Below are 14,883 nucleotides of genomic sequence, written 5' to 3' on the forward strand. Positions count from 1 at the left end.
TTAACTATTAAAATGCGATGTTTTACCTGAATAAAGAAATGTCATCAGAATACAATACATAATTTCCTGCATTTAGTGGACAGTTTGACCAAAATTAAATTTTTAGCAGTAGTTTGGCTAAAAAAAGGGAAAAGAATATTCAAATCACTGACTATTACTGAAGTCAACAGGCCAGCTCAGAAAAACCAAAGGCTTTTCAGTTTGAATGATGGTAATGCATAGCAAACTTATGCAAATAAGGATAGCACTAAATTATCTAAAGAATCGTGGAATTTTGAGCTGGAAAGAATTTTAGAAATGAAAATATATCATTTAGTTTTCCCAGTGGTGGGGAAAAGGTTCTAAAAATGCCTTTTTTTTTTTTCAAAATAAGTGAAAATGAAGCACCTAAATTTGTAACATAAAGCATAAATTTTCTGAACAAGACAAATATAACTAATCTATTTGGAAACAGTAAATTTTACTTCAAGGATAATTGCATTTACCTTTCCAGAGGACCACCAAATTTCTTGTAACTCTTGATAAACCTAACAGAAAATAATTGCCGTTTAAATGTGTGCTCAACTAAACTTCATTATTAAAAATATATATAATTATAGAAATAGTGGGCATAAATGCTTATCAATGGAAAAATCAAAGTATTGCTATAATGAACAAATTAAATGGGCAATGCAAAAAAAAAAATGTCCCCCCAAATCCACTGGATACACATATATATTTAAAAACCCAGTCTTATACTAATTTTAGAAACCAGTACAAATAAAACAATAGAAGCTAAAATTTATTTCAGAAATTACTTTATTATTTTCACAAGACAAAAAAAATTTTTCAGAGCTAGTCATTAAGTCATAGGAAATGGAGGCTTCAATGAATTTTGTGTGGGTGACAACCATATTAACACTCCCTTGATACAGTCAAGATGAAAGTAAAGAATCCTGATAATTACTCAAGGATTTGAATTCCAAGTTATGAGGTGACACGAATACTGAAAAATGGAAATCTTACTTAAAAACAAAAACATATGAGTGGTTATGGAAAGGAAGAAGGGCCAAATGCCTCTTCTAATTTCCTTTAGGATCCAACCACCCAAATAGGCATGAAAGCATCTTTAGTAATAGCTGCAACACTTTAGCTTTCTGATGGAGAAGAACTTTATGTCATGTCTATAATTTAAAAGAAAAAGGTTACAATGGTTTTAATAGAAATAATAAATAGAAATTCTGAAAATACAGAAGTGAATAACGTTTTTACAAATTTCAAATCCAAAGATTACATAAACAAAAATGAGTTATTTTTCTCACTACCATTAAAGAAATGCATTTGCACATACATGAACATATTTGAAGGGATATTCCACTGTATACTGTATAACTATCTGACCTTACTTCCCAACTGCTCTCAACTCAAATATCTTAATTAACATGGTTCTTAAAAAAAAAAAAAGTCATTGCCATGTGTATAGAAAAAATATGCAAGTAATTTATCCCTTCATAAAAATAAAGACGTATTGGATTCCTTAATGTATCAAGAATGGTATGGATTACCAAAAAAGGCAGTAGAGGATGAAGAAAACTGTTGTGTCAATGTATACTTTTATTACTCAAAATGGCAACAATTTTAAAACTGGCTACATTCTGGGACCAAAAACATTAAGTTAGCTATTCAGCATTTTAAATAACCTAATAATACATAAATAGGATGAAATGCAATGCCAGTACCACACAGAAGCAGAACCACAAAACTGCTTGTGAAACAAATATTAGTTAACAAATTCAGTTCCTGAATAAGTTGAACTTGACCTTTGGAAAGATGGGGGAGTCTGATGTTATTTTAGCTGTACCCTGTATTAACATCAAGTTGAAGCAAAGTTGAAGCAAAATGGTCTTATGTAATCTTACCGCCTAATTTCTGCATCACTAAATCCTTTAATATTCTCTCGTGGGATAGTCCTTGGCCTTCCACGTTTTTTTGGCCTTTTTCTTTCAGATATTGAATCACTATCAGAGCCAGAGTATCTTCTACTTCTACTGCGCCGACCTTCACTTCCATTGAAGCTAATCTGCAATTTCAAGGTAGCAAATATTTCTAAGTAACCAAAATAATAATACTCTTAGAAATAAATGCATGTACATGTACATACATACATACAAGTTTCATTCTATAGCAAACTATCAGAAAATTCATAAATGTTTCCAAGTCACAAAAGGATATTCAAAGTATGATTATTATATCCAACATTTTCATATTTTACATGAAAAGGCTACCTGTTTTGCACAATTTCTCATCCTTGGTAGCATATATATTTCTTCAAGTTCTTTTTGCCTTTCTTCTTCTTCTAGCCTTCTTCTTTGATCTTCTGGAATGATTTCCTCCCAATTTCTTGAATTTCTTTCAGGTTCTAATTCAATATCATCTTCATCCATATTTGAAAAATTGGCTACCTAATAAAAATGAAAAATTTTTAAAGATCATTGGAGGAATTCACATAATAATTATAGCTACTTGATATTAGAGAAGCATTGCTTGTTTCTCCCATTAGTATAACATAAATTGACCTTATCTTCTCTGGGCTTCTCTTTTCTAATCTATTAGATGAGGGGTCTTGACTATGAAATCTCCAAAGTCCCTTCAGTCTAAGATTCTATTTTTCTTTCATCTCCTTAACACCATCTTTGTTATTACACAATATGATATATCAGAGTAAAGGAAGGATCTGTTGCACCCAGCTGGGAGTGGAGCACAGTTAAGCATGCAGACCTGTTCAGAGTGGACCTCAGTAGACTGAATTGCTGGCAGCAGTGGCAACTCCCAGACCTCCCTGTGCAGGAGGGCTGTCTGTCAGAGAGAGGCACAGTCCTGCATGGGGCGTGCAGCTATCAGCCCACAGATTGACTATTTGAAAATTACCTATTTAGGGACACTAGGTGGCGTAGTGAATAGATCATGGAATCAGGAGGACCTGACTTCAAATCCGGCCTCAGACACTTAACACAAAATTAGCCATGTGATCTTGGGCAAGTCACCTTCCCAACCTCCAGAAAAGCAAAAGCAAAAAAAGTCACCTATTTAAACTTCCAGGAGCCAAGATGGCAGAGTAAATAGAAAGTTTTTCTCACCCTCCCTTGGCCTTGAAAAACCCAGAGAATACTGCCTAAGAAAAATCCTGTAATAGTGGAGAGCAAGCAGAAATTCAAGGTACAGCAGTCTTTAAGCTCTAGCTCAGGAGGCTAGGAGATTAATAGGAAAGCTCCCTCTTGCTGTGGCTGAAGGGACCAGTGAAGGATTGGAGGTGTCTCAGCAGGCCAGCAGCAGTTCCCACCTCAGCAGACCAGCAGGAGATCCTGAGCTCCAGCGTAGAGGAGCAGGGAAGTGCCAACACCAAGCACAAAATGCCTTCAGCTCAGGGGCAGCTAGGTGGCACAGTAAGTAAGAGCATTGGCTCCGGAGTCGGGAGGACCCAGGATCGTTCTGGCCTCAGATACTTAACACCCACACAAAATAACTGGCCGTGTAACCTTGGGCAAGTTACTTAACCCGAATTGCTAAAAAAAAAAAAAAAGCCTCCAGCTCAGCACTAGGTAAACTACCAGACCACTACAACATACAACTGCAAATACCTGAGGCCCCAGCACAGAAAACCTGTAACCAGGGTCCTTATCCCCCCAGCAGAAGAAATCTGGAAGAGTGGCCCTTGGGCCCCAGAAAGAAGAGATAAAATTTAAAAGCCCAGATATAAATATAAATTGCCCAGATTAACAGAAGAGGAAGTAAAATACTTAAATAACCCTATCTTAGAAAAAGAAATTGAACAAGCCATCAATGAACTCCCTAGGAGAAAATCTCCAGGGCCAGATGGCTTTACAAGTCAATTCTATCAAACATTTAAAGAAAAAATAATTACAAAACTATATAGACGATTTGGGAAAATTGGTGAAGAAGGAGTTCTACCAAAGGACTCATGATGAAAAATGCCAGCCACATCCAGAGAAAGAACTATGGAGTTGGAATGCATAGCAAAGGAGACTATTTTCTTTTGTTGTTTTTTTCCTTTCTTATGGTTTCTCCCATTAGTTATAATGCTTCTATATAACATGACTAATGTGACAATATGTTTAATAGGAATGTATATGTAAAAGCCTATATCAGATTGTAGGCCATTTTGGAGAGGGAGAGAGGGAGGGGAAAAATTTAAAACTTATGTAAGTAAAAACTGAAAATTAAAAACAAATAACTTAAAATTTTAAAAAAGCAAGGAAAAAAAATATTGCAAGGACAACAGTAGCACATTTAAAGCATTACTGACTGAGATAATGCTCCAAAGTTATCCATCTTCACTTGCTTCATTGTGTGAGAATGTGAGCGTGCAAATTTGTGGAGATATGAACAAAACTTTCTGCATCTAACAGTATAAGTACAGGCTTTGAAAGAAAGGACAGTTCAGTCTATACTGATAAATTTTATACAATCATAATGATATTTTCATCATATGTCAGTGTAGGGTTATCCTTAGGTACAGTATTTAGTATTTTTTTTTTATAAATTTTGCTTCCCGATACTTTATAATATACTTGAATCAGAAATATAGTTTTCTTATCCTTTGCCATTATATCACATTAATAAATAGATTTAAAGTGTTATTTTTAAAAATTTTCATTGCGTATTTCCACTTTGAACCAATGACCATATTTTACAGATGGAGCTGGTGATGATGTCTAAGGTGTTGATCCTTGCTGGTGCTATTCCTCGTCATTGTCACTGCCTTATATCAGGAAACCCACCAAGATCTGCAGAGATGTGGTACTAGATTGCTGAGATCAAGAACTTCATCCTTCTAAAGAGGGAAGGTAAAACCTAAGATTCCTAGTTTTTGTTTCTTCTATATTTGTGATCACTCCTTTAGGGTGAGGGAGGGTGGTAAAAATTTTGTCTTGTTTTGTTTATGCTATCTTTTTAGTTTAGTTTCTCTCTCCTCTCCCTGGTATAGCCTTTGTCAGGCTGTTACATTTGCAAGACTAGAAAAAGATGAATAATAATCCTAAAGCCCAATATACTGTGGAAATTCCTTTAGAAGATCTTTTGAAACTTGCAAAAGAGGAGTGGAGTATGATAGGATCAATACCTACCAGGTTTTCTCTCACCCTGTAGATTAGAATAGTTTCCCACCCCAATTCACCCCCAAAGGTTAAAGAAGCTATTCCCAAGAACTATTAGCTCAAGCATCACTTTTGTTGATGCAGTTTTCTGGTGACCTCAGACTATACTAATGTGGCATTACAGTTACTCCAAGGCATTAAAAAAAAAAAATCTATCCTTGTAGAATTGAAGCCCTTCAGACTTAGCTAAGATCCTAAATCTGGGTGAGTTACTATACCCTACCTTACTAATTATATATACCTCTGCAGGGCAGAAAATGACACAAAATAAGAGCAGAAGTCTCCCTATTGAAAGCCTTTCTGTGCTTTGGCTGTGCAAATTTCTTTTACTAAATATTAAATGAAAATGTTTCATTTCAATATTAAACCTGAAACTATTAAGGGACTAGGCCAAGTTAGGTAGACTTATTAAACAGACCCTTGATACTAACAGTAACACCATTCAACATGTTTTTACTAAGACAACTTAAACAAAAAAATCTACTGCTGACAAAATTTCTTCTATTTGTAACAATTAAAATTTATATTCATTCTAGTATGGATTTAGACTTACCTTCACTACATTTATAAAATACTTCCTCTCTCCCCATTTGAGTGCTCAAAACACTATTTCCTAAAGTTTGCAAAGCACTTTACATACATTATCTCATTTGATCCTCACCATTATCCTTGTGAACTAAGTGCTACAGATGATAATCTGCATTTTACAAATGATGAAACTCAAGATAAAAGAGGTTAAGCCCAGAATCATATAGCGTATGAGGTGTGATTTAGACCCATCTTCCTACATTAAGAGGAGCTGTTCTGCCTCTCAAATAACAACTAGAAGTCAGGGTCAAGTAATTTTATCAATTAAAAAAATATTCATTTGTTTATTATTTGTATCCATTATGTGCAAAGCACTATTATCTGAAGGGACATTAAAAAAAGTAAAAAAAAAAAAGTAGGCTCTCTCAAAGAGTTTATCATTTGAAGGGAGGGGAGTACTAGAGGATGATGGGATCTTAATTTTATAGATACAGAAAACAAGAAGATGGCAGTTAAATACTTTTTTGGGACTACTGCATTTAGCAGAGTTAGAAATTAGGACTCTTTCCATAGGCTACTATTTAAAACTCATCAGTTGCTTGGTAATTTCTGAGATACACAGTAAAATAAAACATTGCTTCTTTGCCTATACAGAATAACATTTGGGAGGTAGAACCAAGAAGCAGAGAGTAATATACTGAAGTCCTTCCAAATTCCTTCAAACAAATCTAGTAAATGCACCAGATCAAATCTTAATGGGGAAATTAAAAAAAAAAGTCGAGTCATTTTGCCAACCCAGGTGAACATAGGGAGAAAGACAGAAAGAGAACACTGTAGGGAGATCTCAGGTAGGGTCTGACCAGGAGCAATGAACAAGAAGTCCAACCTAGGGAGAGGCTGTGCCACAGGGGAAGAGGATCCTATGTCAACCCCAGACCGATGCCAGAATACTGAAATGGGAACAAGTGCCATGTGGCAGCTTTGCACACTACTTAGTTCTGGTTCACAAATGAAGAGTGGAATGAAGAAGGGTCCAAGTGCCACCCTGTGTGCAAAATGTAAGCCAGAAGCAAGTTCAGAAGCCAGTAGCAGTTTCAACTTCTAGCCCTATCTGAAGTCTGCTGGAACAAAACCAAGGCAGGATTCTCAGACCAAAGAGAAACTTATAATTTTGTCACTCTAAACCTTCTCAGTTTCCCAGCCAACTGAAAGTATCTGAGTCCAGTAGCAGTCCACTGTGGCTCAGATCCAAATTGTGAAGATTAGAACAACAAGGCAGCAATCAGACTTTGCCCTGGGAGCACTGAAAGCCTCTTGAGTCTCCAGTCTGACTTTCCTTGAGGTCCTGGAACAACACAAGAGTCAATGCTCCAAGAAACATTTACAAGGAAAGTCTCAAGACAAAACACAGCTTGAACACAATGTCAACCAGAATTTCTGGAAGAGTTAAAATATCAGTTGAAAGAGGAATTAAGAAAAATTTTAATAAAGAAATGAGTGTTTGAGGTGAAAAACAAAAGAACTGAAAAATATGGAAAAAAGGAATTGGAAAGGCAAATAACAGCTTGAAATAACCAACCAAATTCCTGAAAATTAAAATGGACTGACTACCTGGAAGAAAAAGAACTATTAAAAGAAAGTTAAAAGACTGAAAAAAAGGAAAGAAAATATAAAGTATTTCATAGCAAAAACAACTAACTTGGATGACAGATCAAGGACAAAAAAAATTTTAAGAATCATTGGATTATATGTCATGACCAAAAAATGAGCTTACATATCATCTTTCAGGAAATCTTAAAAGAAAACCACCCAGATCTCTTAGAACCAGAGGCTAAAGTATAAATGAAGAAAATCTATTGGACACTTCCTCAACAACAACAACAAAAAACAAAACCAAAATGAAAACTAGCAGCAACATTAAAATGAAAATCCAGAGCTTTCAGGTCAAAGTAAAAATAGTGCAAGCAACCAGAAAGAAAAAAAAAGAAAACCTAAGTACTGAGGGGACTCAATCAAAATCACACATGATTTAGCATCTAGGAGTGTAAAGCTTAGAACACAATATTCTAGAAGGCAGAGGACATAGGCTTACAACCAAGAATAATTTTATATATTATATCTATCTCTATATCTGCATTTATATCTATCTCTATATCTATATGTATATCTATATATAACTGAGTATTATCCTATGGGGGGCAAAAGCATTCCTGATGAAAATACTAGAGCTATGTAGAAACTCTGAAGCTCAAACACAGATGATAAAAGTAACTTTAATAAAAAAGTTTAATTTAATAAACTAGAATAGCAATCATAAAGGACCAAAACAAGGATAAACTACTTACATTCACATATGGGGAGATTATATATAATATACCTGAACTATCATCATCAGGGGTAATAGAAGGAATCTAAATAGACAGAAGGTCTGGGAATGGTTTTCTGTCTTAATGATGTTAGGGAAAAAAGGGGAAGAGGAATACACAGGAAAGGGAGGGAGTGAAATAAGTTTAGGAAAAATTATCTCACATAGAGGCACACAAATAGATAAACAGTAAGATGGGGTGAGAAAAATGACTTTTACTTGAACCTCAGTATCATTTGAATTGGTGGAAAGGGAGAAGAATACATGCACACAGAGTGGGGTGTAGAAAACATTTTACTCAACAAGTTAATAGGAGACAAAGGGGAGAAAGGAGAAGGAGGAATTAGAGGAAGGGTAGATTAAAGAAAGAATTAGTCCTAAGCAAAGCAGACCCTAAAGATGTTCAAACATATTAATACCTTTTTCAATATGGCAAAGAATGGGAATTTGAGGAGATTTCCACAAACTGGGAAATGGCTGAACGAGTTATAGTAAATAAATATGATGAGATACTATTGTACTTTGAAGAGTATGGTTTTTAGGGAAACCTGGGAAGATTTGTATGAACTGATGTGGAGTGAAGTGACCAGAACTAGGAGAACAAGTTATATCATGACAAAAATATAGTAAAGACAAACAACTTTGCAAGTATTAGAAACTCTGAAAAATGTAAATGATCAACTATGATTCCAGGTCATATGGTCACCTATGGTCTCCTGATAGAAAGGTGAATAGCTAAAAGAAACACTCCCTCTGTCTCAGTCTGTCTTTTTTTTCCACATACATCCATATTTGGGCATGATCTATGTGGAAATTTGTTTTTGTTTAATTACACATGTTTGTAACAGGGTTTTGTTTTTCCTTGTCGCAATTAGGGTGAGAAGATGAATTTTTGATGAATGAAAAAGTAAAATATATTTTTAAAAAAATGAAGAATGACACAAATTTATTTTAAGGTTAGGTGCAAATGTTACCCTTTAAAAACCTTCTGTAATTTCTTAGGCATAGGGGATATGTACCCTCAATAATAGCTATTTGCTGCTTTACATGATTGATTTCATTAAGATTTCTGAGAAAAAAAATCAATACTTCTGAATCTCTTATCTGAAAACTTTTAGACTCTAATAATTTTGTTTCAGTGGTTAGCAGCTGGAACTAACCTGGTTGAAACAAATTCTGCTAAAAAAAAAAACTGCCAGAAATGAAATGATATATAGTCAAGAAAAGTGCTACCTTCAACTTAATGAGTTTATTCATATTTTCTGTTTCCAAATCAAATTCCTACTAATAACGTTAATATACATGACTAGGAAAATAACAAGCGTTAATATAGAGAAAATTTTTATATAACCTAACTATATTGACTGTTAAATAGGTGTAATGGTAATGGGAATTTGAAGATCTTCCCTGCCCCTTGACAGGCCTAGATGAATTTGAGGACCTTTCTTGATCTGAAAATATACTCTGCCCCCTAAAAGGCTGCATGTGGTCACATGGAGCCTGTGGCAGGAGGCTTGTTTTTCAGGAAGGCACAACTTTTGTTACTTTGTAGTCAAGTGAGTCACAAGGGTTGTGATGTTCTCTGATACTGGAGAATGTTATATATACCTCTGAGCTGAGGTTTTGCTTTGGGGCTCACTTTGGGAAGAGTTGTGTGATTTGACCAGGTGAGACTCTGGGCAGCCATTGAGCCCCCTGGTTTTGAAAACAAAGATGTTGGTGCTTCTCTCTTTGATGACTAACTATGTATGTAATGGTCAGACAGCTAGAAGCCCTTTCTGTTGGTCTGATGAATTGTGTTATTTTCTCTGTCTGTACTTCTGTCTGCTTGTAACTTCTGTTTGTATTCTCTGAAGTTCAGGGTGCTGATTTTTTCCCCTGAACGAGGTAAATGATATGTTTAATTAAACTAAGATTGTTTACTGTTTTTGAGTTGCTTTCCTTTAGAAAAGCATATCAAAGAACCTGTGCTAGTAGCCATCCTGGGTACGCTAGGGTGCTTGCTACTATAATAGGCTACCATAATAAGATAAAACATTTTCTTTAAGAAGGCTATATACTTTTATTTTCTGGCGGACTAAGCTGAAAAGAAAAAAAATACTTAAAAAGTGTGACAAAGGAAAAACTATGTATCTTAATCTCAAAATGCCAGAGTTAACAGGGAATTCAAGCAGTCAATTAATTGATGAGGAAAATGAGGCCTCCTGATATTATATAATTTATCCAATATCATGGAATCTCAAGTCTCCAAAGATCACTTAGTCTAACCTATACCTAAAATGATATCTCCATTCTGGATGATCTCTGTCATATATCTCACTGCCTTCTAAAGCAATACATTAACTCTTTAACAATTTTAATAATTGGAAACGTTCTTTTTTTTTAAACACCAAATCAAATTCTCCATCTCAAAACCAGTTGTTACTAATTCTGCCCTCTGCTTCAAGACAGAATAAATATCTTTTTCTTCCATGTGATAGCTTCAAAATACTTGAAGATGGATATCCTGTTCAAAGTGTGTAGCCCTAACTAAGCCTTCCCTTCCTCCAAGAAAACTAGGTCTCTCGATGTATGTCATATATGTCCTCTCAGTATGGTAGGTACCTTTTAAGTACTGCTACTTAACACAGACATAAGAACTAAACCCAGGTCTCCTGAATTCTGATAATAGTATTCTTACTACTATGCCAAATGATACTCAATTTTCGTGTGAATTGTTTCTTTAAAAAAAAAAATGCTTCAAAAATGAGAAATATACCTTAAATTGGGAAAGCAATTCATCTCCTACAGTTAATGGGCCTGGTTCATTTTCATGAGTTTCAGCCCTCTTCAGGATTTCATCAATATCCATTTCCTATAATTGGAAAGAATGTTTTAATCTTGGGAACTTAAGTGTGGCCATGTATATTTTTCCACATAAATTCTATGTGCTAAGTTCTCTTTACCTGAGGCTCTTGTTCTTCTCCTTCAGGTTCTTTAAAAAGTTCTTCAGCACCAAACTTTAAAATTGCTGATAGCTCTTCCTTATTAAAAGGTGTAGAACTAAAGCAGAAAAAAAAGATGAACCATTAATCACATATAAACAAGTTAATTCAATACGTAAAAACACTTCTTGAATTATTTAAATGTATAACTATAAATACCCATAAAAATTTATGTAAAAAGTAGAATCTAGCTCAACTATCTGATGTTATCGAGACATTCTCTGCTTATAAAACATCTACCTTGAAGGAGCAGAACCTGTGTGTAGTACAGTCTTCCCAGTTGTGTCCATTCTCTGAATTACTAGATGATCAAGCACCATCTTTTTTTTGGCTCTTTCAAGAATATCTTCTTCAACTGATCCCTTTGTAACTAGACGATAAATATTAACCTATATAAAAAAGTAGACCCAATTTATATAAATGATAAAAAGGAAGAAAATTACTACTGTTACAATGAAAGATGCTAGGGAATACAACTACCAATACAGTTTACTGATGCATGCAAATAACTAGTTTGTATTATGCAGTATTACAAAAATGAAAAGCTTCTTTTCTTGAAGGAGGTTTTAATTTAGTTGCAAAAACATACCAAACAAAAACAACCATAGTGTAATATTAAAGAGTTAGGTATCAAAATACTATAGAAATATAGTGGAGAAAAATAACTTGGGTTAAGAAGATTGGAGAAGATGGTAGATTGGGATGGGCCATGAAAGATGAGTAGGATTTTCATGAAGGGAAAAGAGAATTGGAGCATCATGGGTATGGGAACACTGAATAAACTAAAAAAGAAAAGTAAAAAGCATGGTTCAAGGAAGCTTAGTTATAGTAAAGGATAGGATATATGAGAGATAGTAGTGGTATATAGCCTCAGGTTTTAGAGAATATAAATTTTACTGCACAGAAACAGGGAACCATAAAAGGTTGTGGAGCAAGGGGATGTCATGATTAAAGCTAGCCTTTAGAAAGATTGATTTGGCACCAATGTAAAACATATTGGAGGGAAAGTGATCAGAAGACTGGAGAACAGTTAATAAGCTATTGCAATGTTCCAAATAAGAAGTAACAAAGGGTTGAATTAGGTAGTTGTTGTGGAAATGGAAAGAAGGGGATGAAGATTTTGGACACTACATTTAACATTCACTTATTTAATCTAGCACTCTGTGCATAAGAGTTGAAGAGTATAACACTTGGTGACTGGTTGGAGGGTAGCAAATGATTAAAGGTTTAGAGTTTCAAGAGACACAATGCTTTGTACATAGTAGGCACTTAATAAATGTTAAACTGAATGTATTTGTTTCAAGGTCTCAGACCTGTGAATAGAAAACTGGCAATAAAATTTGCAAAAAAAGGAATGTCAGAAAGAATAGGCATTTTCTATTGTTAATAGAGAACAAGAGGATAAATTCATTGTTGGACATATTGATTAAGGTAAAAGGAAGAAGTCTGGCAGGTAGTTGGAAAAGCCAATTTTGGAGCTTGGAAGACAAGGAACAAGAAAAAAAGATTTTGAAATCAGCCACAAAAATTTAAAGAACTTTAGAAATTAGAACATTCACAGAAATTATTTAAATTAATCCCTTCATTTTATGCATAAGTAAATTGAGACTCAAATAAAGTGACTTACCCAAGCTTTCCCAAGAGCTAAACTTGGTATCCTTATTTTTAGTACAGTGCTGCCTCTTAAGGGCAGCTAGGTAGAGCAGTGGATAGAATGCTGGGCCTGACGTCAGAAAGACTCATCTCCCTGACTTCAAATCTGACCTCAGACATTTACTAGCTAGCCATATGACCTAGGGCAAGTCATTTAACCCTTTTTGTCTTAGTTCCTTTTCTGTAAAATGAGTTGGAAAAGGAAACAGAAAATCACTCCAGTATCTCTTCCAAGAAAACCCCAAATGGTGTCATGAAACGTTGGACGTGACTAAAAAAATGAGTGAACAACAACAAGGCTGCCTCTCAAATAATAGCTAAAGTTATAAAAATATATGTGAGACAGGGAAAAAGAGTTTAATGGCCTGGGAGATGAATATGAACTCATGAAGACATCAAAGAACTAAACCATAAGAGCTCTAGGGAAGTTCAGTGTAAAGAAACTAAGGAGAACGAAGAATTCTAAATAAATAAGGATACTGAATGTCTCCTTTCAAATTTCTTACCTTATTTAATAAGCTCTGCCCAAAACACAAGAACATCCAAAATTCACAAAAAATAAACTTCTATACAACAATTTCCAAATGTTATATTTAGATGTTTTGATTCCTAATATCCTGATAGTATAAATAAAATATAAAACTAGACGGAGGTGATGCATTTCTATAACAGAGGTAGGTCACACAGTTTTATTTCTATCTAACAGATAGAAATAAAAATAGTTATTATAAAATGTTATAACTATTACAATAGTTATTATAAGATGGAAAATTGGACTGGTGAACACAGCTTTTCAAAGTATGGGGGAAGAATGATGTTATCTAAGAAAGATGTTAAGTCAATACAATATCAAACACTTTTCTGCCAAATATACAAAGTGTGAAATTATTCCCAAGTTTTTACATACAAACAAAAGAACTAAAAAATGTCACATTTTACGCTTATAAATATCTTAAATTATTTTAAAGGTATGGCCTTTAAACATTAGTTCCAGCTTTACTCTCAGTCACTGGTAGAAATTTGGGGAAATTCAATTACATATCAATTAGATCAGGGTTTCTTAACCTTTTTTATGAGTCATAGATCCCTTCTAACAGACAAATGAAGTCTATGGATATCCTCTCAGTATAATTTCATTAAATGCATTGAGTAAAATACATAGGATTATCAAGATAAACCAATCATATTGAAATAAAGATGCAATTTTTTACATTCAAGTTCATAGATTCCCTGAAATCTATTCAGATACCCCTTTGGGATCTGTGAATCTCAGGTCAAGAACCCCCCCATATTAGTGACATGGCCATCTAATTTCAATCTTTCCAAAAACCAAAAAGATACTAAAGAATTAAGAAGCATCAGTTTAAAAAGCCCTAAGTGAAGATTGGATTTCAGATTGGTGACGTATTTGTACCTGTTTTTTCTGCCCAATTCTATGGGCTCTAGCTTGTGCCTGAAGATCATTTTGTGGGTTCCAGTCAGAATCAAATATAACAACAGTATCAGCAGATGCTAAATTGATGCCTAGTCCTCCAGCCCTTGTGGAAAGTAAGAAACAAAAGTCCTACAGAAATAAAAGAAAATAGTGACACTTTTAAACCCATTATGGTTGAATGTCATTAGAAAGAGATGACATAATAATACTAATTCCCTGAGTGGAAACTAGTGATATTAGGGAATTAGCAAATTTTAAATGTCAAAGGCAAATTTACCTTTCAGCAAATGACTTTATATCAAAACTTATTCTATAAAAACTTTTATGTACAATTCTCTCTTTCTAACACAGGAATAAAAAAAATTTTTTAAGTCAAAATAATGGAGAATTTGGAAATAATTTTCTTAATCAAACTGACCAAATACATAGACATTTCAAATGCTTAAAAGTTACAATGACAGTTCATTATTATCATCATAGCTACTGAAGAGCTATACATATATTACATGTTTAAATGGGAGAAAATAATCAAATTCACACCTCAGATCCTTCAGCATTAAAATGATCTAATGCTTGTTTTCTTAATTCTCCTTTGATTGAACCATCTAATCTCTGAAATGACAAAAACAACAGTTAAGATAACAAACAAGAAAATAAGTCACAACTCTTTTGTGAAAAGTGAAATAAAATTGCAAAATAAAGTAAATGTGAGTGAAAACATAAATTTCATTAATAAAACTGAAGTAGTTCTAATCTCTCTCAGTG

At 34.1% G+C, this 14,883-nt stretch overlaps 1 protein-coding gene across 4 annotated transcripts in view; it reads right to left on the reverse strand.

Moving 5' to 3' along the window:
• The window catches only part of CHD1 (chromodomain helicase DNA binding protein 1), a 133,616-nt gene that overhangs the window by 35,311 nt on the left and 83,422 nt on the right, over positions 1–14,883 (reverse strand). For all 4 annotated transcript variants that reach the window (XM_069085166.1, XM_069085165.1, XM_069085168.1 and 1 more), the window contains exons 18-25: positions 14,659–14,730; positions 14,098–14,247; positions 11,271–11,419; positions 10,992–11,088; positions 10,805–10,900; positions 2,265–2,441; positions 1,899–2,059; positions 486–527 (exon numbers count right to left, since the gene is read on the reverse strand). In XM_069085166.1, the coding sequence (XP_068941267.1) occupies positions 486–527; positions 1,899–2,059; positions 2,265–2,441; positions 10,805–10,900; positions 10,992–11,088; positions 11,271–11,419; positions 14,098–14,247; positions 14,659–14,730 (944 nt within the window). The remainder of the gene's footprint in view (positions 1–485; positions 528–1,898; positions 2,060–2,264; positions 2,442–10,804; positions 10,901–10,991; positions 11,089–11,270; positions 11,420–14,097; positions 14,248–14,658; positions 14,731–14,883) is intronic.

This window comes from Petaurus breviceps, unplaced genomic scaffold (genome assembly GCF_028583685.1).
Source record: "Petaurus breviceps papuanus isolate PSGF00001 unplaced genomic scaffold, PetGlider_PUasm1.0 175, whole genome shotgun sequence".
In the NCBI taxonomy this organism is placed as follows: Eukaryota; Metazoa; Chordata; class Mammalia; order Diprotodontia; family Petauridae; genus Petaurus; species Petaurus breviceps.